Source organism: Kwoniella shandongensis, chromosome 1, assembly GCF_008629635.2.
Source record: "Kwoniella shandongensis chromosome 1, complete sequence".
Classification (NCBI taxonomy): domain Eukaryota; kingdom Fungi; phylum Basidiomycota; class Tremellomycetes; order Tremellales; family Cryptococcaceae; genus Kwoniella; species Kwoniella shandongensis.
The window spans coordinates 1769071-1788860 of record NC_089287.1 but is presented as its reverse complement, the minus strand read 5'-3'; the positions used below and the strand labels follow the sequence as shown (position 1 = coordinate 1788860).

The following is a 19790-nucleotide window of genomic DNA, read 5'->3' as shown; positions in this document are numbered from 1 at the left end:
GTTCAAGATTTACCGTCTGCAGCTTCATCATAAGTTACATTGATTATTTTGATAATATCAGTGAACCCTTCTGCAATACCATCTGTACAACTGTACTACTGACCGATATCCCGCCTAACACGATGAGACCCTTAACAGAAGAAGAGACAAAGGCAGTGTTCGAGAGTGAGCCGATTTGCCCGTCAGTCTAATGGGCAGAGCTATACTAACAGTCCACTACGTTGCTTTTTACAGAGCTTGCCAACTATATCGGCAAGAACCTTGTTCACCTTATCGACCGAGATGAGGACGATGCCTACTGTTTCAGATTGCACAAAGACAGGTGAGCCCGCATGACAAAAAGTTATTCTCCAATGAAGTCGAGAAGGCTGATGTGGCTGTCCCCTCGGTTGATGGTTTTTAGAGTCTACTACCTTCCCCTCCCCATGCTCCATCTCGCTACTTCGGTCGCTCGACCAAATCTCGTCTCGCTCGGTACATGTTTCGGTAAATTCTCAAAGACCGGCAAGTTCAAGCTCGGTATAACGTCTCTGGATTGGTTGGCAAAGTACGCCAAGTACAAGGTGAGTTGAATGTCAAAAGCGAGCAGCGAGCAGCAAGAAGGAGCTTGCGAGCTTGTTCTGGCTGTCTGTGTTCCGTCTTGCAGAGCCTGCTCCGTCTGATTCGAGAATCGTTTGCTGATTCATCCGTTTCGTCTGATTAGGTCTGGATCAAACCCTCTGGAGAATTGCCGTTCCTTTACGGAAACCATGTTGCTAAAGCACACATGGGAAGAATAACAGAAGATACGCCGGAACATCAGGGTGTCGTGGTATTCAACATGGCGGATGTACCATTAGTGAGTCTCCCTCCCCTCTTCTCCCATCAGGTGCAATGGACTATGGATTGGTGCCATATCTTGATACTCCAAGTCTGCACCTCGGAATTGCTTCCTCTTTCATGCTAAATGTTGATACCTCTTTTCCTTCGCTTAGGGCTTCGGTGTCACTGCTCGATCCACACTGGATACGCGAAAACTCGACCCAACAGGTATCATCGTCTTCCACCAAGCGGATGTCGGAGAGTTCTTACGTGACGAGGATACGATGTTCTAGATGAGAGATCGATGAGGAGACAGCTGAAGCTGCGATAAGATGAGAGGGGAAAGGGTTTCTCTGGGGCGAAATGGGATTTGCGCATTTTGAACATTCATGTATGTATGACTTAGCAACGATATCGCTTCATCGTGTCTCTGACGAAGTTTTACTACTCATTGAGCCATTTTACTGATTTTCGGTGTTGAAAGAATACTTATCATTGAGGAATACACGTCGTGCTCTCTCACTGCTTGAAGTGCTGTCTTCTCGAATACTGTCCAACTGATGATTTGGAGCAAGGACGAATCAATGGATAGACACACATATCGCAGTATCTTCCGCAGTCCCCCGCTGACGAAAGCCTAGATGAAGTGTCTCCTCGGTGTACAAACACGCTGTGGAAATGAGATCTCGACAACAGAGTTCAAAATGATCTCTGGAATAATCTGATCGACTTGGCCACGTTAAAGCGGCACATCACGCCTCATATGCTCTTACCGTTCTGTCATAGACATTCTACCTGTATCTGTTCTTCCTGGACGTACATTCTCTGCTCTGGCAACTTTCGCCGTCAGACAGATACGCAAGCAATGACCACATCACACGATGTATCTCGCAACATTGGTGTGTTCCAGCCCTTAGACACTAGGCGTGTCATGCGAAGATAAGGTGTTGAGCTACCTCGTGGTTCAGTGACCCTTCTCAATCGACGAGATTCTGTTTGGTGAATTCTTCAGACGGAATCGACCATGAAGAATTAACCCAAACGGCTTGGTCGTGATGGACCGACTTGAATGTCTTGGTCGTTGAAACCCAGTGTGTTTGTCATTGATGAGGAATATACACCAAGCAGTATTCAGCGACTACTTCATGCCACCTCTACTCCCATCCCGCATCACTGTAGGGTTAAAGAAGGGAACGAAACCGGACATCTCATCAACAGTGAGCTGATACGGTGCAGTCCATCGATCCTTCTATGATAGGATTCGGAGAGATCCTTTGTCGTGGAGCAGGTCGGTGACCCCTTCCTGTTATAAACCACTTGGAATGGCTGCTATAGGTTTCTCTAGGGCTGTTAATGGCGAAATTGCAATTCATGGCTTTGCGTACATTGCTGCTTCTCATCATCTGCACCAGAGCAGATAACAAGTCGAGCGAGAGTAACTCGTCGTGGCCATATTCTGCCATATCAGCCTTGGCTAATACAATGATAGCATCGTCCTACTTTGCACTGACCATGTGGATTTGTGGCCGTTCGTCAACAGTATCTTCGCCGCACAAATTGGTCTTTCCCATCGTGGCATGTACCGTCTGTAATCCAGACGAGACAAAGGTCTCTCAAAATCATCTGGCGGGTAACAATCCCAACCTGGCGTAGAGGGTGTCAGATACGTGTATGAGACCGCCGTAGTACTCTACACGACAACAATACTGTGCAACATCTCACTTCATCAATATATCAAACATTCTGATAGAGCACCTCCTTGGAATCCGGTATCCCGCTGACACAGATCAACGTGGTCACGCAAGCTAGCTTCGTTCTGACGGGAATCTCCCGACACCGAATGCCCAATTGGCATCCTAACTTTCCAAAGTCTGCCGGTTATAGACTTGGCACCTATGTCGCACATATCGGTCTGCTCTGGATTTGTTGACAAGGAACGTCCAAAGTAGGTTCGTTCACCCCAGAAAGCGAGACAAGGGCCCCTTGTACCGAGGTCTGACTCAGAGATACATTTAAACGCCACGAGATCGTCTCGATGATGGCTGGTCCAAACCGCGATTTGAAGAAGTCTCCATGGAAACGTACGTACAGCGTTTGCACACCTCATCTATGCGGTAGCATACAGCAAAATGAACGACGTACGCAGACCGGACCGATACTGAGTATTTCGAAGAAGCGACATAACGTAATGCACAGAGAGTTTAGTCAACCTCCGACGTTCCTTACCCAACTCCGGTGTTGTGCCGTTATGGACGCCTCTTGCCTTGTTCCGTTGTCATAAGTATTTCTAATGTGTTTAGGGCAGTCTTCAGAATTTGGCACGTCGAGTATCTTTACACCACTTTTACTCGGGGTGCTGGTTCTGCTTGCATACTAGCTTGCTTGGTTGAGGAAAAGTGAGATACGCGGATATCTCTTCCAACAGTTTGGCTTCAATACATAGACAAGCATGTGTCGAGCCATCAATTTACTATCTCGCTCGGTACGATGCAGATTGTTCATGATCCCCCGTGTGCTGATCTGACCTACCATTTCCGGTCGAGCACGCTGCCACTTGCATGCGTTTGAACCGGCAAAGGGTGTATGCGCATCCGCCACATCGCTATAAATGTAAGCGAGTAGAGCGCCATGGCGCATTCTTCTTTCGGCATCGAGAGGAGATCGACCGATTGACACATAACGTATTATCTGCATACGTATGGTGTACGACATAACCATATGCATGTATAAATAACACCTGCAGCTTAGTGCAATGGTCGATCTCCCGCCCAACGCCCATTTCTGTGATATTACGGAGTACAGTAATAATATTAATATAAGTAGGGGATAATGAAAGAGCCTTATCAGCAACAAGGTATTTCTCGTCGATCTCCCGTCAGCCACAGCCATCTAGCGTTCAATCGCCGCAGCAGCACCGACGAAGAAGCTGCACATTCAATACTATACAATCCACACGGACACGACCTCCTAATCATCAGTTCATTGCCTCTCCTGATATGATAATATGCGAAGACAAACGATCACTCTGTACAGAGTTTCACGATCTCCGGGTGGATACGACACAATTGTCGTACACATGCCGTGCCGTGCCCTCCCCGTTCTACGACTTTCGGATCACTTGTGTCCGGGAATCGTTAGTCTCCTTTTCCCGTGTGTGCGGAAAGAACAACTCTAAATGCTATTTATACTATGATGGTAGGCAGCACTTGGGAGAATGTCATTAGCAAAACCGTTCTTAGAAGAGCATGCCATGTAATTGCACTAGAACACGACGGTTATGCAAGATAACGGTCGAGGCTACTGGTTTTGCGTTTTTAATTTAGCCCACATGGGTCAGTTTGTATGGCAACAAGGTTGAGCTCGTGACGAGATCTGTTTCTCAATTCCCAATACCCTCCCGAAGCGATACATTGGGATGCGCTGTGAATGTCACGACGTGCTGTACTGTGCATACAATGCATGACAGTCCGAATAGCAGCAGCGTGATGAGCGTGATTATTGACCGTTACCCGTCGACTTGAAGCGAAGAATGAACGCATGATTGGATCGACGGACACATCAGTAGTATGGAAAGATCTCACAGAGAGCGAAGGAATTTCCCATCGGATGATCCTTTCCTTAATCCTGGATGTTTGTCCGGAAATGGGAATGAGACTAAGAGGATGAGGCGTTATTATTGTCATTGACGTTCTCTCTTTGTTCTTGGGTTCCAAAAAGGCACACCGACAAAAATGGGAGTGCGAGTGCGTGCGAGAGTGGGAATGTCGGAGAGGTACTTGACTTTACGCCGTTGGGTCGTGTCCTGCCTCTGTATGTGTCGGATAACCGGGACCTCGTTCCTTGTTTACCTTTTATTGGCATTGAGTCTCTAATGGACAAAGTCGGAGGGTGAAGCCGAGTCAACCGAATGTTTGGGTACTGCACAGTGTGCGCGGTGTTGTCGGAGAATATTAGAGTTGTAAGGTTGTGGGGTCTCACATATTATTCTTCCATTATAATCCAGGTAAAAATATTCCCCTTTGGAAGTGGAGAAACCTTGTTCCAGTTGTTGGACAGTAGTAGTATGACGGCAAGTCCCTCTTCTCTCTCCGTCGTGCGTCAAACAATGTCCGTTAATTGCTGTTAGACCGCTACTCCTTGGTGTGATGGTGGCAGCCATATCCCTAAGCAGTAGGTAGGCAACTTAGACGTCAACAACGCTACATCCAGTAGTTAGTGTGCATGAATGGGACCAGTCGAAACTCTCTGTCTAGTCCTGTTCTCTCAGAGACATACGTAGCACAGAGACTTGGAATTAATCTTCTGTGGTAGATCGTTGCCTTCCCTTCAATCGTTTATACCATTGAGCCATATCATAATCTCTCTGTCCCAACTAATTCCTTTGATCAAATCACATATTCATATTCTTCCGCCTAAACCAAAGGCGAGGCGGAACGGATCGTCAACAACGTCAACACCACCACATACCAATAATAACGATATACATGGTCCATCAGATGGGATTGGGTTGTTTGGTTTCCAGATAAATTAACTCGATCCATCACCGTTCCAACATCCCATCTGTCCTGCTCGAGTGAGATATATACAAATATATATATATATATATCTATCGAGACAGACGCTCTATCACCATTTCGAACCAGTTTCGTTCGTCCTTCAACTGTCTCGATAAATTCTCAACAACTTCGCCAACTTTTCCACGCTCTTTTACCAGACTATCCCACACAGTAATCAGCCGGAACGCATTTGTCCGACTACTTCTCCGTTTACCCGACACATCCCACCCACCCAGAACAAAGTCTCACTCGGTCCTCTACCCTTAAATACTCATACATCACACCGACATCTCCCCCTGGTCTAATAAAAACCCCTCATCGTCATCATCCTCAGGCGCTAAATCACCTGCTCACTTCACACTCTACCGATACACCGCCACTGTCGTCGCTATCGGAGCATCTGTGGCCGTTCTTCAAGACAAGCTGCGCATCCACATCACATTATCGTTGTGATACATAACAAAGAGTGATTACAGTAGCGGCATTCGATCCTATTGTCTCCTTCACCTCTCACGTAATTGTCATTATTGTCGTGTTGTGTTTTCCTTGATTCCGACAGTTGTGTGCGCCAGCAGAAGTAAGCATATCTGGACCTTCACCCCGGCGGAAGAATTGATATCCCATTCGGTTAAAAAACCAAACAATTCGTTCGGGGATCAATCACCACCATCCGCACCGTACACCGTGCACATCACATCCGCTGCCATCACAACTGCGTACACATCTAACGTAAACGTTACCCATCTCATCACTATTCCAACAAACATGTACGGTTCGGTTTCGATACCGAGTACACCTTATACGAGTTCAACCTCATTCTCTTCCACTTCCACTTTGTCATCCGAGAAATCATCGTTCCCCTTGTCAACGTCAACACACGGACCTCCTCCCAAGATCGATTCACCTCGACGTGCATTCTCCCTTCCGACCATGAAGATCAAGATGCCCTTTGGATCCAGTTCATCCTCGTCCTCTTCTTCGACAGCACCGAAATATGGACTCGGTCTAGGTATCGGTGGATCACCTATGCTTCCATCACATCACAATTCTCCCGGTCGATCCACCGCTCGACGATTATCCTACGGCATCAAAAACCGTGCATCGCATTATTCTTACCCTTTGACCGTTGGTGGATTGTTCACCCTCGCCCTTTTCGTTTTCATTCACGTCCGAAATTCGGCCCTGTCTGCATCTGAAGTTGGAAGATTTCATCAAGCCGCATCGAACAAGATTCAATTCTACGGTCGAAGCGAATTTTCAGATGAAGAACATCAACATCGAATCCATCTACCCGACGGCGAGAGAGATAACGGTGTCTCACTCTTGACGATGGACGAAGACGAGTTGATAGCAGAGGACGACCTTTTCTGGGATTCATACACAGATCCTGAGCCGCTTTCCGAGGAAGAACAAGCGGCCGAGGCGGAGATGAAAGCGCACAAACAGGATGTAATTGAACATGACAGGAAACAATCTCTTCGAGCGTTGATCTGGTGGTTGGCAGAAGGTGGTATCATCCCTTCCAAATGGGAAGTTCCTACCAAGGCTTATTTGAGGAAAGTTGGAGGACGAGGGATGGAGAGGATGTTGGAAGATATCGATAGAGGAGAAGAGGATGACCAGATCTTCGAGAATGGTTGGGCTGAATTTGCCAACAAGCGTTACCAGATTGTTGTGTTCTCAAAGGTGAGTCCACCGACTCCTTGCTTGCCTCTGCGCATCGCTAATTTTTCAACTCATATTTGCAGACTCACTGCCCGTACTCGAAGAAAGCAAAGAAGATCCTTGGCGAATACCATCTCTCTCCCGCACCATTCATCATTGAACTCGACCAGCGATGTAAGTATCACTTCTGCCCCCATAACTACTCCCACAAAACGATTACTGACCACATATGTTCGCCCTCCAGCCGACATGGAACACCTTCAGAACCTCTTACAACGACTTACCGGTCGACGAACTGTCCCCAACATTCTCCTCGATTTCACATCTATCGGTGGAGCGGATGATATCACCCTTCTCCACGCTGAAGGGGGTCTTCAACGACGATTCCAAGATATGGGCGCTATTCCCGGATCTAGAAGACGTCGACCTGCTGGTCTTCGACTTCCTATCGAGGATGTCAAGCCGAAAGCTGAGCCCGTCAAGGTCGTCGAGCCTGTCGTTCCCGTTGCTGAGGACAGCATTCACGATGACTTCAAACGTGATATCTTCGCTGCTCGTGCTCCTGCTCCCGCTCCCGTTGCTCCTATCGTCGAAGAACAAATCCCTATTCCTATTCTTGCTGAAACACCTTTACCGACCAACCCTATTGAATCCACCTCCGAATTAGAATCCGAACAACCCCCTCCTGCCAAGAGACAAAAGGTCGTTCGGGACGATGCGACGATCAAGGCTTTCAAGAGAGGAAAGGGAGAGACCAACTCGGATCGATTACACGCTCGTGGAGATGAGAGGAGAAGAGCAGCTCCAGGGATAGGTGGTAGTTGGGATTCACCGCCTCCTCAGGTCAAGAGAGGTTCGAGAGGAAAAGTCTTGGTTTGATTTTGTAGATCGTACATAGGTTTCTCATGGGTTTAGGTTGGCAAGTAACGTGTACCGGATTAAACAAGTGGACATTATTTCATATCTTGTACGATACACATGGAGGTTATGTATATCCTCATATATCATATCTGCAGTCTGAAGCTTTGACTTTCCAATTGCTTTGCCTCCTTGTTCGTGTGTCCACCACTCCGTTCAGAGACCAGTGTGCTCCCGCTATGATGCATGAGAGGTGCATATGCAGTGGTATAATGATAAAAGACGAGTGTGACACATATATACTGTCATGTAGACTTCCCTCGAGGTCAGCTCCACATCTACCACCTCGGTCTCGCACCACCTCTGAACATCCTCAAGAAACCACCACGACGAAGGGCCAACGCTGCTCCTAGACCGTAGATAATACCGCCCAGATGTCCCGCCGAGTCGGTACCGGAGTTAGGTCGAGCAAGGGCAGAGTAAAAGTCCCACTGTACAAGTGCGTTCAGTCCGTCAGCCAAGATAGATGATTGTATTGAACGTAGACTTACAGCAAAGATACCGCTGATGGCGGCCCAGACGGGCATAGGTACGATGAAAAACATCAATACCGTACTTTGAGGGAACAAAGCTCCGTAGAACGCTAAGTGGCAAGATGATCAGTGTCGCTCCTCGCAAGATTCAGCCATTATAGTGTGGAGCCACACTCACAGAGACAAGCGTAGATGGCTCCTGAGGCTCCTTCACTACCCATCCATCTGTCTTGTTTGAGACGGTGATATGTGAGCGACGTGAGGGAGGAGAACACACCGGCTATTCACGCAGCATTGTCAGCTTATCTGCACATCGTTCTCGAAATCGATGGGACAGCTGACTCACCTCCCAAGTACAAGCCAAGGAAAGCAGATGAGCCCATGATACTAGATAGTGGAGTTCTTGTTAGTATGCAATGGAGGACATATAATCTGACACCAGAACTTACCCAGCAGCTGCGGGAGCGAGGAAATATAATCCTAAACAGTTGACGAAGATATGAGATCCGCTCATATGTGAGAACGCGCTAGTCACGAGTGTCCATCTGAACGGGACCACAAACAAATCAAGTTAGCCCTACGCCAAGAAGGCTTCGCTATATCTCCCGACGGCTTGAGTCTGACTGGATGGGTGGGAGGTGCAACTCACACTCGACCTGAGAAGACGTTGATCTCGTTGAGAATAAAGTTCTTCTGTAAGAATATGAATAGTGATGGATCGCGGAATCGTTGCTGAACAAGAGCCAAGAAGGACTTGTCAGCTAAGTGCTCTACGGTGTAAGAGATTATGTAGCTCACAGCACTACTGATAGCATATTGCCACAGAAGGAAGACGGCACCGTTTAGTCCGATCAAGCCGTACACCTAAAAAAAGGAGATAATCAGCACGGACCTAAACAGCTCATACAGTGACATCCACCTACCAGAGTCATCGTTGGTATTCTATCGATCCTCTTTCTCAATCTTGTGAACCACCCTTGTCCTCCTCCGCCATAGCCGCCACCACCTCCACTACTTGACCCCTTGGGGAAATATGTCGATCGAATCAGACTATTCCGACTGGTAGAGAATGCTCGGCGCAGAAGGGCAGATGCGAATGGAGGCTGCTGTTGGAAAGATGTACGTTGGACCGATAATGTTCTCAAGAGTGTATTATGAGATGAGACCAGTGGCCGTCGACTCGGTCCAGCTGCGGCGGTAGTTGTAGATCGAAGACATGGGGAGAAGAACGACGGTGGGATAGTAGAGAATTGCCGTCGGCTGGATTGTGAGAAAGCACCCTGGACGTGGGCCAGGCCCAACGTAGATCGGAAAGACATCGGGTGACGCTACGCTACTGCTGAAAGCGAGAGAGAGAGAGAGACGAGGCGAGATTATAGTTATTCAGAAATAGATAACTTAGATGAAGATGTCAACGATGATGATGATGCTAGACATTGGCCGGTGACCGGGTAATCAATCAATATTTCGATCTCTATTTTTGGTAGATTTATCCTAAAATGTTGATTCGAGGTGGTCCACCGCTGGTTCTATCAATGTTCATGATAATCTGACGCATACCGCCATCAAGGTATAACCATTCTCTGTATAGCTTGACAAACTACCTAGTGCAAGCAGGGAAAGACGTGCATCGATAACCCTACCTAGACCCATATAACCCTCGGTTCGTCTCGCTGCGGTACACCTCCGCTCGACGCCCTTGCCACCATGTCGTTCCCCAAAGTCTACACCGTCAACGGACCTTCTTCCACTTCCTCCACCTCCCTCCCCTCATGGCTCGCAATCAAGACCCGCCCCTCTGGAGGTCCTGGGAAGACCAAGAAACGTACCAAGACCCAACATCAAGTAGGCGATCTTGAACTGGTTCAAGATTTCAGTTTCCCAGGATCAGCGATACGTATCAAGACGACGGAAGATGGTTTGCATGCTATTGGGACGGGAACGTATAAGCCCATGATGAAAGTGTGGGATTTGGAGAATTTGACGGTGAAATTTGAAAGAGTAACAGATGCGGAGAATGTCGATTTTGTCGTGAGTGCTGTCATTCCCTCACTTGCTTGTAGGTACGACAGGGGAAGAGTATTGACAGCTCGATGTTGGTCTACTTGACATAGATCTTGTCATCAGATTGGACGAAAACGTTACATTTACAACGAGATCGATCTTTGGCTCTTCACACTCAGATGGGTCTTCACCATTCTGTCAGATTACCGACATACGGTCGAGCATTAGGCTATCATTCACCCTCCGCCGACGCCATCATAGGATGTACAGGTACCGAAGTCTATCGATTCAATCTGGAAGAAGGTAGATATATGACTCCACTGAGAGTCGCTCAAAACTGGGGAGATGGGAGAGAAGACGAAGTGGAAGGTGTCAATGTCGTCGACGTGAATCATCGACATGGTCTTTGGAGTTTCGGTTTGGACGGTGTTGGTGGTGTAGTCGAATTCTGGGATCCGAGATCAAGATCCGCTTTGACTCGTTTGGTCCTCCCTTCATCGACTCTACTTCCTATACAAAGTTACGACCCTTCAGCACTTATCGCTCCTCCAACACAGAAATTGTCAATCACAGCATTATCATCACACCCCACCGATGGACTTTCCCTAGCGGTCGGAACATCAACGGGTCATACACTTCTATACGATTTGAGAAGTTCGACACCGTTCGCAGTGAAAGACCAAGGATACGGAGAGTCGATTCGAAGAGTCGACTGGCTCAGAGGCGGTGGTGCTCAAGAGGATTCAGGAAGGGTTGTCAGTGCGGACAGCAAGGTCGTCAAGATATGGGACAAGAACGATGTGAGTGATCAGTTCCCGCCCGATAGGTGCTCTGCCGATAGCCGACTGACCTGCTTTTCTCCTACAAAGGCATCGAACAATCAACTCTCACTACACCCTCCCAGCTCACTTGTCGATCTTCACGCGGTTCCTCACTCCGGTCTCTTATTCGTCGCATGCGAAGCTCCCCAACTGTCCTCATACTATGTTCCAGAAATCGGTCCAGCACCGAAATGGGCAAGTTTCCTCGATTCTGTTACGGAAGAATTGGCAGACGACTTCACTGGCGGTGCTGGGAAGAGTGCATATGCAGACTTCAAATTTGTCGACAAGACAGAGCTGGATACGTGCGTATCTTCTGACAATTTCCATCATCCCGTCCAAACACACACACCTTTCCGTTCATACTGTGATGTTGTTTCATATGGCCGAAATGCTGACCATATTTACAATCACGCAGTCTCGGTCTTACACATCTTATTGGTTCTTCGGCCCTCAAACCATATATGCACGGTTACTTCCTCTCCCTCAAACTCTACACTACCGCCCGACTCATTGCCAACCCACAATCGTACGCCGAACACCGAGATCGTATCGTCTCAGATCGACTCAAGTCGAAATCGGAATCACGTATCCGAGCGAGGAAGGACCAACCGAAAGTCAACAAGGCTTTGGCGGAGAGGGTCCGAAGAAACGAAGAAAGAGATGCGGCGTTGGCTAAGAAGAAGAAGGATAGAAAGGCAGAGCATGCCGACGATGATGAAGTTATGGATGACGAGGAGAGTGAAGGTGAAGAACAGGAAGAGACAGCAGAAGGTGGAGAGAAGGTACCGGGTATCTTGGCAGATCCCAGATTCAAAGAGTTGTGGGAGAACCCAGACTTCGAGGTTGACGAGGAGAGCAGAGAGTTCGCAATGCTCAATCCTGCCACGGCGAATAACAATGTAAGTGACTCGTGTCATAGCGTGAGCTTTCGTGTGACTGACTATGGTTTCGCTTCGCTTAGGCCAAGAGAAAGACTGCGGTCGAAGAGGAAGATGAGGAGAGCGATAAATCATCATCCGGTCTCGAGGAGAGTGAGGACGAGCAAGATGGCGAGAGCGGCAGTGACGAGAGTGACGACGGCAGTGAGTCATCCCCTCCTATCGCCTTTGTGTATCAATACGATAGCTGACTGGTCTGCAGACCTCATGCAATACGATCCACGAAAACTTACACCTGCTCAACGGCGACCCCAACCTCGAGCAGCTCCTCGTCTCGTTGTTGGCGGTACTGGCGATTCTCGTGAAACTGCTCAACCTACATTCGGTCAACGTCTCCATTCTTCTCGTCCTTCATCCAGCAAGACCAACGCCAACGGCAAACTTGCACCTGAGAACGATCCCTCAGTCTTGGCCATGCGACGATCTGCTGATGGTGGGATGGAGATGTCCTTCATCCCGGCTACATCTTCTAAACGAAGGAGTGGCGGTGGAAGCGATGGAGAAGATGAACAAGATGAATACAGTGGTGGAACACAGAGGAAGGAGAGAAAGGTGGAAAGGTTTGGTGCAGGGATGGAGAAAGGTGGTGGGGAAGATGAAGGGGATGATGATGATCTCGATGGGAGAGGTGGAAGGACCAAGAGAAGACACCCGGGTAGAAGCGCGAGCAAGAATGCCTTCAGAAAGCGATGAGCGAGGTAGGTTTAGATGTATTGAGATAGAGAGAGGGTGCAGCATGGATAGTCTGTTACTGTATGCATTTGACCTGTATGTTCCAATGATCGACCTGCGATGAAATGGAGCTTCGGTCGGGAGTGAAGATAAGAGGTTTTAGATTCCCACCTGTCCATGAAGAAGCCAGCAAGTGCAGATGTATACATTACAACACGTCCCATTTATCTCGTTTTCAATATAACTAGTCGAACTACCAAACAGATTTATTCTGCTTTTGCCTCTTTCCCCTTCTCGCTATGTACGTCGGAATGACCCAAGCCCATTTCAGGTTGGACAAAGTTCCGTATTCTCTGCTTGAGCACTTTGAGTTCTGGGAAACCTCCTTCGGTCTAAGTCCATCAAATGACATGTCAGCTTGACCTTTCGAGCATCTTACCAGTTCGACAACGAAACGATGTGTGAGAAAGGTGAATGGGACATACCTTCCTATCCCAAGCTAGCTGATCACCTTTGTTATCACCTATATCAACCCATACTCTGAACCGTCCGCCTGTTTCGGGTGAAGTGAGCGGGATGAGGGTGATGCTCTTGATTAGAGGTGTGGGGAAAGTGAGGAACAGTTCGGTTTGGATCCATGTTGCACGTGGGGCCCTGTGTATGGCGATGAGTGAGATGTGTGTCAGTGGCTGAAGAGGTCACTCTCACACAGAAGAAAGGCGAGTGATTCCCCCACTCACCATCTGCATCTATCACAAAACTCAATCACGATACTAGGTTTCACCCCTCTCATCTCCGGCGGACGAATGACATTGGTCTCTGGAGCCGGTAAATCAGGACTCGGTCCATCCGTCATCGCCGTCGTACCCTTCGGTGTAGCTGACGAAGGTGGATCAACAGGAGCTGGAAACTCTACTTTCCCCTCTGCTCCGTCTTCTGTGGACTCAGATTTTGGTTCGGGAGCTGAGAGGGAAGAAGAGGAGTTTGAAGATTGGGCCATCGTTTTCTCAGAAGCGGGTTGAGGGACGGGTTCGTTACAATCTTGACAGATTTCAGACATTGCGAAGGAGTCGATAGGATATGCCGATGTGACGCAGATTTTACAGGTTGATAACGGAAGGAGTATCCGACGTTTGTTTCAGTGAGTACTGCTGTCTAGAGATTGAAGTTCCAGATATACAGCTATTGAAGAGCAATGATAGATCATGAATGATGGGTAATCAATCCATCACATCGATGTCGTCCACCTCGCTCGCTCGTTCTCGTTCGAATCGTTACGTCATCACTCCCAAGACATGAGCGGGATCAAATTCATCCTTTGGTTGTACGCGGCGAGACGCGTCGCAAAATCTCATTTAAACCTCTACTTTGCATCCTCTTCACTTACACGTTGACCATACATTTCTCTGCCAGTGTGAATCCCATATAATAATAACGAAAGCACCATTATGTGAGCTAATTGATGACGATGTGATTTGTGCTAAATCAAAAGCTGACGAATATCTCCTTCTTGGGGGAAAACAGGTCTTCATCCAAGACCACCGATAACCCACCTCCCACCGAGACGGAAGCGCCAAATGACGTCCCTACGGATCCTACCGAGATCCGAGCCCTTGTCGACAAGTATGTAGCAGAAGGCAAGAAGGCCATCGCGTTGAAGCAATGGGAAGAGGGAGTGGCGAAGTATGCAGATGCTCTAGAACAAATGTGAGTGTGGAACAAGGAAGGCTGCTGTCTGCTACAAAGGAAAGAGTACTCGCCTGAGCGGGTTGGGAGGGGATATGGTATTGATGAAATATTCGTTGATTGTTGCAGGGGACGATTGGTGGACGATTTCGATCCTCAGATGGCACCTCTGCTTCTCAGTTATGGTAAAGCTCTGTACGAGCTTGCCTTCTCTCAACAGGGTGTCATGGGCAAGGATGAAGGATCCAAAGAAGCCGATGATGCGGGTTAGTGCTCTCACTTCAAATAGCATTGAAGAGACACAAGTGCTGACTCGATATGGCTCACGTAGTCCGCCAAGCGACTCTCGAAGAAGCTCCCGCCAAGAATAACAACTTTGTCTTCTCCGCGGACCCCGCCTCAGATGACGAAGAAGATGACGAGGACGAAGGTGATGCTACACCAGCTGCTGCCGCTGCTAACCCTGCCGCTGAAGGGGAAGCGAGCGGTGAGGTAGACGGAGATGAGCCAGAGGACGATTATAATGCCGCGTGGGAGGTTTTGGATGTTGCCCGAACGATCTACCAGAAGTTGGTAGATGAGTTGAAAGAAGGGGAAGGCAAGGATGTGAGATTGACATTGGCGGATTGTTATCTGGCCCTTGGCGATGTCAGCTGCGAGACTGGTGAGTGGCAGTGAACCTGTAGCTCTGTTCATGTGAAATGTGGGAGATATGTGCTGATGGTACGTTTTAGAAAACTTCCCACAAGCGGTTCAAGATTATTCCTCTGCCCTGGCTATCAAATCTTCCCTCCTTCCACCTTCATCACGAGCCCTCGCTTCTGTCCACTATCAACTCGCTACAGTTCTCGAATTCACCCCGAACAGACGATCCGATGCCCTTTCTCACGTCGAAAAGGCCTTCCAGGGGTTCAAAGCACGTAAAGCGGAACTCGAATCGGCTTCGAGTGACGAGAGTCTGAGTGAAGAGGTGAAAAAATTGTCAGCAAAGGAGAAGGAGAATGATTTGAAAGACGTTGAATCGCTTTTGGGTGATTTGGAAGTCAAGATTGAGGAGCTCAAATCTGCTCCAGATGCAGGAGATCTCGTCTCGGAAAGTATCAGTCATCTTCTGGGACAACCTGCAGAGGGTAGCGGTAGTGCCGGTGGGGGCGGGAGTGTGGATGTCAGTGGACCAGTGAACGATCTCACCTCCATGGTCAGGAAGAAGAAACCAAAGGTCGTGGCTGGAGCCAATTCAGCTGTGCAAGAAGTGAAGAAGGCAGTAGGGGAACTTGTAGATGGCGCAACAGCGAAGGCGCAAGTCGCTCAGGAGACGGTAGGACAGGCAGCGGTCGTCGTAGGGGAGAAAGTCGCAGAAGTAGGAGAGAGCTTGCAGAAGGATGATGAAGAGAAGAGAAAGGCAGAGGGGAACGGTGACGAGGAGAGACCATCGAAGAAGGCTAAAGCAGAGTAGACAGTAGTAGTAGCATTATTCCTCAAAGATCAATCAATCCCTTCACAAACAATTCGCCTTTCGCTCCTCGTTCATATACTGCACAGTGCCAGTCAAAATAATTAGTCAAGTTTCATGCATTTTCGTCCGTGGTCTATGCAGTAGTGGTATCGCTATCAAAGCGAGATTTTACTCTTGGAGGGAGCTCTCACTCCTCTCTCGCTTCTTGTACTTGCTTCCGCTACAGTCGAATCTAATCTAGAAGAGCAATCCGAACGGATAACCACCGTTCTTGATCCTAAACAACTTGATGAGCAAGCTGAAGACGACGACGAGCATTGCCAACCAGAGATAGACGCCGATACGTTGTTTGACGGGAGATGATTGAGCAGGGACGAAAACGGTCAATGCTACGATGGAGAATGCAAGGAGGCCATCTGGACAGACATGCGATTGTCAGCTAAATCACCGTCTCGACGCAGTCTGTGATAACGATTCGTCACTTGGGAGAACGGTGTTACTCACAAATACCACCAACGACTTGACTTTCCAAACCCAACTGGTTTGAATACCCATTCGCGATCCAACTAACACTTCCCCCAGGTCCAGCAGCGACGTAAGGCGCTCCCTTGATCTTGTTCCACATATAACCAGAGGTGAAAGTCAAGATCAAGATCATACTGCCTGTTCCCCAGACGATACGTGATTGGACGAGAGGGACGAGGAGTTGACGCATCGAGTAGAGAGAGGCGGCTACGGTTATGAGACCGAGGGGAATGACGATGAAGGGGATAGGGTTGAAAGGTTTGTGTAATGAGAAAGGTTGAGGGGTGAGGCCTGATTGCCAAGCGTGAAGAGGCGGGGCAGTGAGACCGCTAAGAAGGTCAAGGGGACAAAGGTCAGTGATTGAGCGTAAGTGAGAGAATGATGTGAAGAGACAGGTCAACTTACTGTCGGTTGAGCTCGTAAGTGATCACAGACAACTTGTTACTGTTCCTGTTAGGACCAGCGAGAGGAGGGTGGAATTGCAATGTAGGTGCGGAAGTCAGGCCGAGCTGATTAAAGAAGTTTGTCTGTCAGCTTCCACTTGGTTCATATCGATCACAAAGATCTGAGGGGTCGATTTGAGGATATGACCACACACCTGTTGGTAGACCTCTTGACCATTTTCGAAATCCAATTTGGCAAAGAAATGTTGTTCTCTGACTTGTTTGGGAACCTTTCTCCAGCTCGCCGCGACCGAGTTGAACGCCGGATCGAAGACGCTAAGGAGTAACGGGCACATGTCAGCCTCGTCTCCTCGTCACCTCACATCGTTTCCTTCACTCCTGCGCCAGTACGAGGAACATCATCCTCCTTGTTCTCGCTATTCCAACTTCGAGCCTAAACTCACTGGCAAGGTTGACATTTGTATTGTGGCGGCAAGGCTGTCAAGAGGATCGAGACACTGTAGTCCCTATCAAGAGCTAATAACTCCTCGTAAGATTGCGAATCGAGCTTGATGATACCGTCTTTTGACTTGGCAGCGATGGCAGACCAATGAGCAGCAGATGAAGCGAGCGTCAAAGGAAGAGCGAGGAGGAGCGAGGAGAGGAGGGTAAAGGGGCGCATTTTGCCAACCAATCGATAGTCGCGCTGGAGGTGCGCGTAGTCGATGTAAGAGGGATGAACGAAGGAGTGTGGAGGGATGTAAGAGATGCAGAGCAAGACATGTATTGACCACAGTCCTCGTTGTGTCGCGTTGGCAATGGTCGCAACCCCGCAGCAACGACGAGAAGTGGAGGAGAAGTGTTTATTCTACACACCCATTTACGCTCGCTCTAGCACCAATTGGCCACCCAACGAACGAACGATTGCTTTCGCTTTCAACTTCATGCACATCAACCTTTCTTCTGTTGATTGTTTCCTCAACATATATCTGAACACAGTCCCACCCCATCATGTCCCTCGCCGACGCTCTTCTCGCTGACCTCGATGGTCTTTCTGACGAGGAAGCCGGGTCGCCCGAGCCCACCCCTCAAGCTTCTTCCTCAAAAGGGTCAATGCTCCCTCCCCCTCTTCCAGTTGCTGGAGGAAGCGGCGCCAAACGACCCGCTGCCGCTATGGAGGTAGATGATGAAGACGGAGATGAGGAAGATGGAATGACCTTAGAAGATGGGACAAGTGCGGTCGGCTTCGTTCCTGAAGGAGGAGTACGACCTGCAGATGAGCTGGATGCGGAGGAGGTGGAAAAGACGGACATGGCTGGTCTGGAGGATGTAAGCAAGGTGGCGAGGTTGATGACCGGGACGAAGCTGAAAGAGGTACTGGCGGTGAGTATGGCTTTTGAGCGTAGAATGGACCAGCTGACAAGCAGTATACAGGACATCGCCAAGTACACTTCCACACCGTCTGACATGACATCTTCTGGTGGACCACTGGAAGAGAACCCGGAGTATCACCTTGTCGTGACTGCCAACAACATGTCTGTCGAAGTCGACAACGAGATCTTGCTCGTACACAAATTCATCCGAGATCATTACGCTCCTCGTTTTCCTGAACTCGAACAACTTATCGCTGATCCTTGGACATACATCGCCGCGGTCCAAGCAATCGGTAACGCCGATGACTTGACCAAATGTACCTTCCCCTCTACTCTTCCCGCCGCCACTATCCTCTCTATCACTTTGACAGCCACCTCTACTCGAGGACGAAAGTTGAGTGCGGGAGAATGGCAGACTGTCCTCAGGGCCATTGAGGTCGCACGAGAACTTCGAACTGCCAGAGAACAAATTTTTGCTTATGTCGAAAGTCGAATGGCTGCTGTCGCACCGAACCTCTCCGCTATCGTCGGGACCGGTATCGCGGCAAAGTTATTGGGTCTGGCCGGTGGTCTCCAGGCGTTCAGCAGACAACCGAGTTGTAATATCATGTTGTTCGGAGCTATGAAGAAGACTTTGGCGAACAGTCATCTCTCAGCAGCGAGTCAACAACGACATACCGGATTCATCTTCCAAAGCCCTTTGGTCCAGAGTGCTCAACCTGAAGATAGGAGAAGAGCACAACGAGCCGTGTCGGCGAAATGTACATTGGCAGCGAGGATAGATGCAGGAAAGGGATCGAGAGACGGGAGTTATGGAAGAAAATGTTTGGCAGAGTTGCAGAAGAGGATTGAGAAGATGGCAGAACCTCCTCCCAATAAGATGGTGAAGGCTTTGCCTATCCCGCAGGAAACCAACAGGAAGAAGCGAGGTGGAAAGAGGTATGTAGTTACATCAAAATCTGACCACGACGAATATTAGCTAATGTCTTTCTTCACCTTTGCAGAGCACGAAAAGCCAAAGAAGCGTTTGCCCAAACGGAAATGCGAAAACTTCAGAATCGAATGGAGTTCGGGAAAGCTGAAGATGAAGTTGGGATTGATGATGAGACTGTTGGTTTGGGTATGATTGGATCGGCAGGTAGAGTCCGAGGTGAAGTGGCCGATGCGAGAAGTAAAGGTGAGTAGCTGTCTTCGGTTCGGGTTGGTGCAACGTGAATTCATGCTGATTAAATCCGCTCATAGCCAAACTTTCGCGAGCCAACAAACTTCGTACACAACTTCTCGGTCGATCAGCGGTATCCAATGACGCCAAATCCGGAATGTCCACATCGCTTTCTTTCACGCCTGTACAAGGTATTGAGATCGTTACGCCCTCGTTGTCAGCGGCACAGAGAGTGCAAGCAGCCAATGAGAGGTGGTTTGCGGGTGGTACGTTCACACACGTTCAGAAAGGTGGAAGTACGATCCCCGGTCAGGGGAAGTAGGCTATATAAGAGATGTAGTTGTTGCATTGCAT

General features: G+C 48.7%; 8 protein-coding genes across 8 annotated transcripts; 5 read left to right on the top strand and 3 right to left on the bottom strand.

Moving 5' to 3' along the window:
• Positions 1 to 122: 122 nt before the first annotated feature.
• CI109_100645 (60S ribosome subunit biogenesis protein nip7) lies at positions 123 to 1094 on the top strand (the record flags this gene model as incomplete). Its single annotated transcript, XM_032004595.1, has 5 exons — positions 123 to 165; positions 235 to 322; positions 404 to 563; positions 704 to 838; positions 975 to 1094. 5 exons carry the CDS (start codon positions 123 to 125, stop codon positions 1092 to 1094), a joined length of 546 nt encoding a protein of 181 aa, XP_031861073.1.
• Positions 1095 to 6122: 5028 nt separating this feature from the next.
• CI109_100644 (glutaredoxin) lies at positions 6123 to 7901 on the top strand (the record flags this gene model as incomplete). Its single annotated transcript, XM_032004596.1, has 3 exons — positions 6123 to 7043; positions 7106 to 7196; positions 7267 to 7901. 3 exons carry the CDS (start codon positions 6123 to 6125, stop codon positions 7899 to 7901), a joined length of 1647 nt encoding a protein of 548 aa, XP_031861074.1.
• A 317-nt stretch (positions 7902 to 8218) lies between these two features.
• CI109_100643 (uncharacterized protein) lies at positions 8219 to 9732 on the bottom strand (the record flags this gene model as incomplete). Its single annotated transcript, XM_032004597.1, has 8 exons — positions 8219 to 8371; positions 8432 to 8523; positions 8592 to 8693; positions 8760 to 8800; positions 8863 to 8958; positions 9063 to 9145; positions 9212 to 9277; positions 9337 to 9732. 8 exons carry the CDS (start codon positions 9730 to 9732, stop codon positions 8219 to 8221), a joined length of 1029 nt encoding a protein of 342 aa, XP_031861075.1.
• Positions 9733 to 10120: 388 nt separating this feature from the next.
• CI109_100642 (uncharacterized protein) lies at positions 10121 to 12872 on the top strand (the record flags this gene model as incomplete). Its single annotated transcript, XM_032004598.1, has 6 exons — positions 10121 to 10444; positions 10528 to 11217; positions 11287 to 11543; positions 11657 to 12140; positions 12203 to 12323; positions 12382 to 12872. The coding sequence occupies 6 exons, from the start codon at positions 10121 to 10123 to the stop codon at positions 12870 to 12872; spliced, it is 2367 nt and encodes a 788-aa protein (XP_031861076.1).
• Positions 12873 to 13117: 245 nt separating this feature from the next.
• On the bottom strand, positions 13118 to 13911 carry CI109_100641 (uncharacterized protein; the record flags this gene model as incomplete). Its single annotated transcript, XM_032004599.1, has 3 exons — positions 13118 to 13243; positions 13337 to 13505; positions 13592 to 13911. The coding sequence occupies 3 exons, from the start codon at positions 13909 to 13911 to the stop codon at positions 13118 to 13120; spliced, it is 615 nt and encodes a 204-aa protein (XP_031861077.1).
• A 235-nt stretch (positions 13912 to 14146) lies between these two features.
• CI109_100640 (uncharacterized protein) lies at positions 14147 to 15993 on the top strand (the record flags this gene model as incomplete). The annotated part of the gene is made up of 5 exons (XM_032004600.1): positions 14147 to 14175; positions 14376 to 14558; positions 14667 to 14803; positions 14869 to 15201; positions 15272 to 15993. 5 exons carry the CDS (start codon positions 14147 to 14149, stop codon positions 15991 to 15993), a joined length of 1404 nt encoding a protein of 467 aa, XP_031861078.1.
• Positions 15994 to 16230: 237 nt separating this feature from the next.
• On the bottom strand, positions 16231 to 17583 carry CI109_100639 (uncharacterized protein; the record flags this gene model as incomplete). The annotated part of the gene is made up of 5 exons (XM_032004601.1): positions 16231 to 16409; positions 16498 to 16847; positions 16924 to 17027; positions 17117 to 17237; positions 17366 to 17583. 5 exons carry the CDS (start codon positions 17581 to 17583, stop codon positions 16231 to 16233), a joined length of 972 nt encoding a protein of 323 aa, XP_031861079.1.
• A 329-nt stretch (positions 17584 to 17912) lies between these two features.
• On the top strand, positions 17913 to 19758 carry CI109_100638 (uncharacterized protein; the record flags this gene model as incomplete). The annotated part of the gene is made up of 4 exons (XM_032004602.1): positions 17913 to 18284; positions 18336 to 19213; positions 19279 to 19451; positions 19517 to 19758. 4 exons carry the CDS (start codon positions 17913 to 17915, stop codon positions 19756 to 19758), a joined length of 1665 nt encoding a protein of 554 aa, XP_031861080.1.
• Positions 19759 to 19790: the final 32 nt, after the last annotated feature.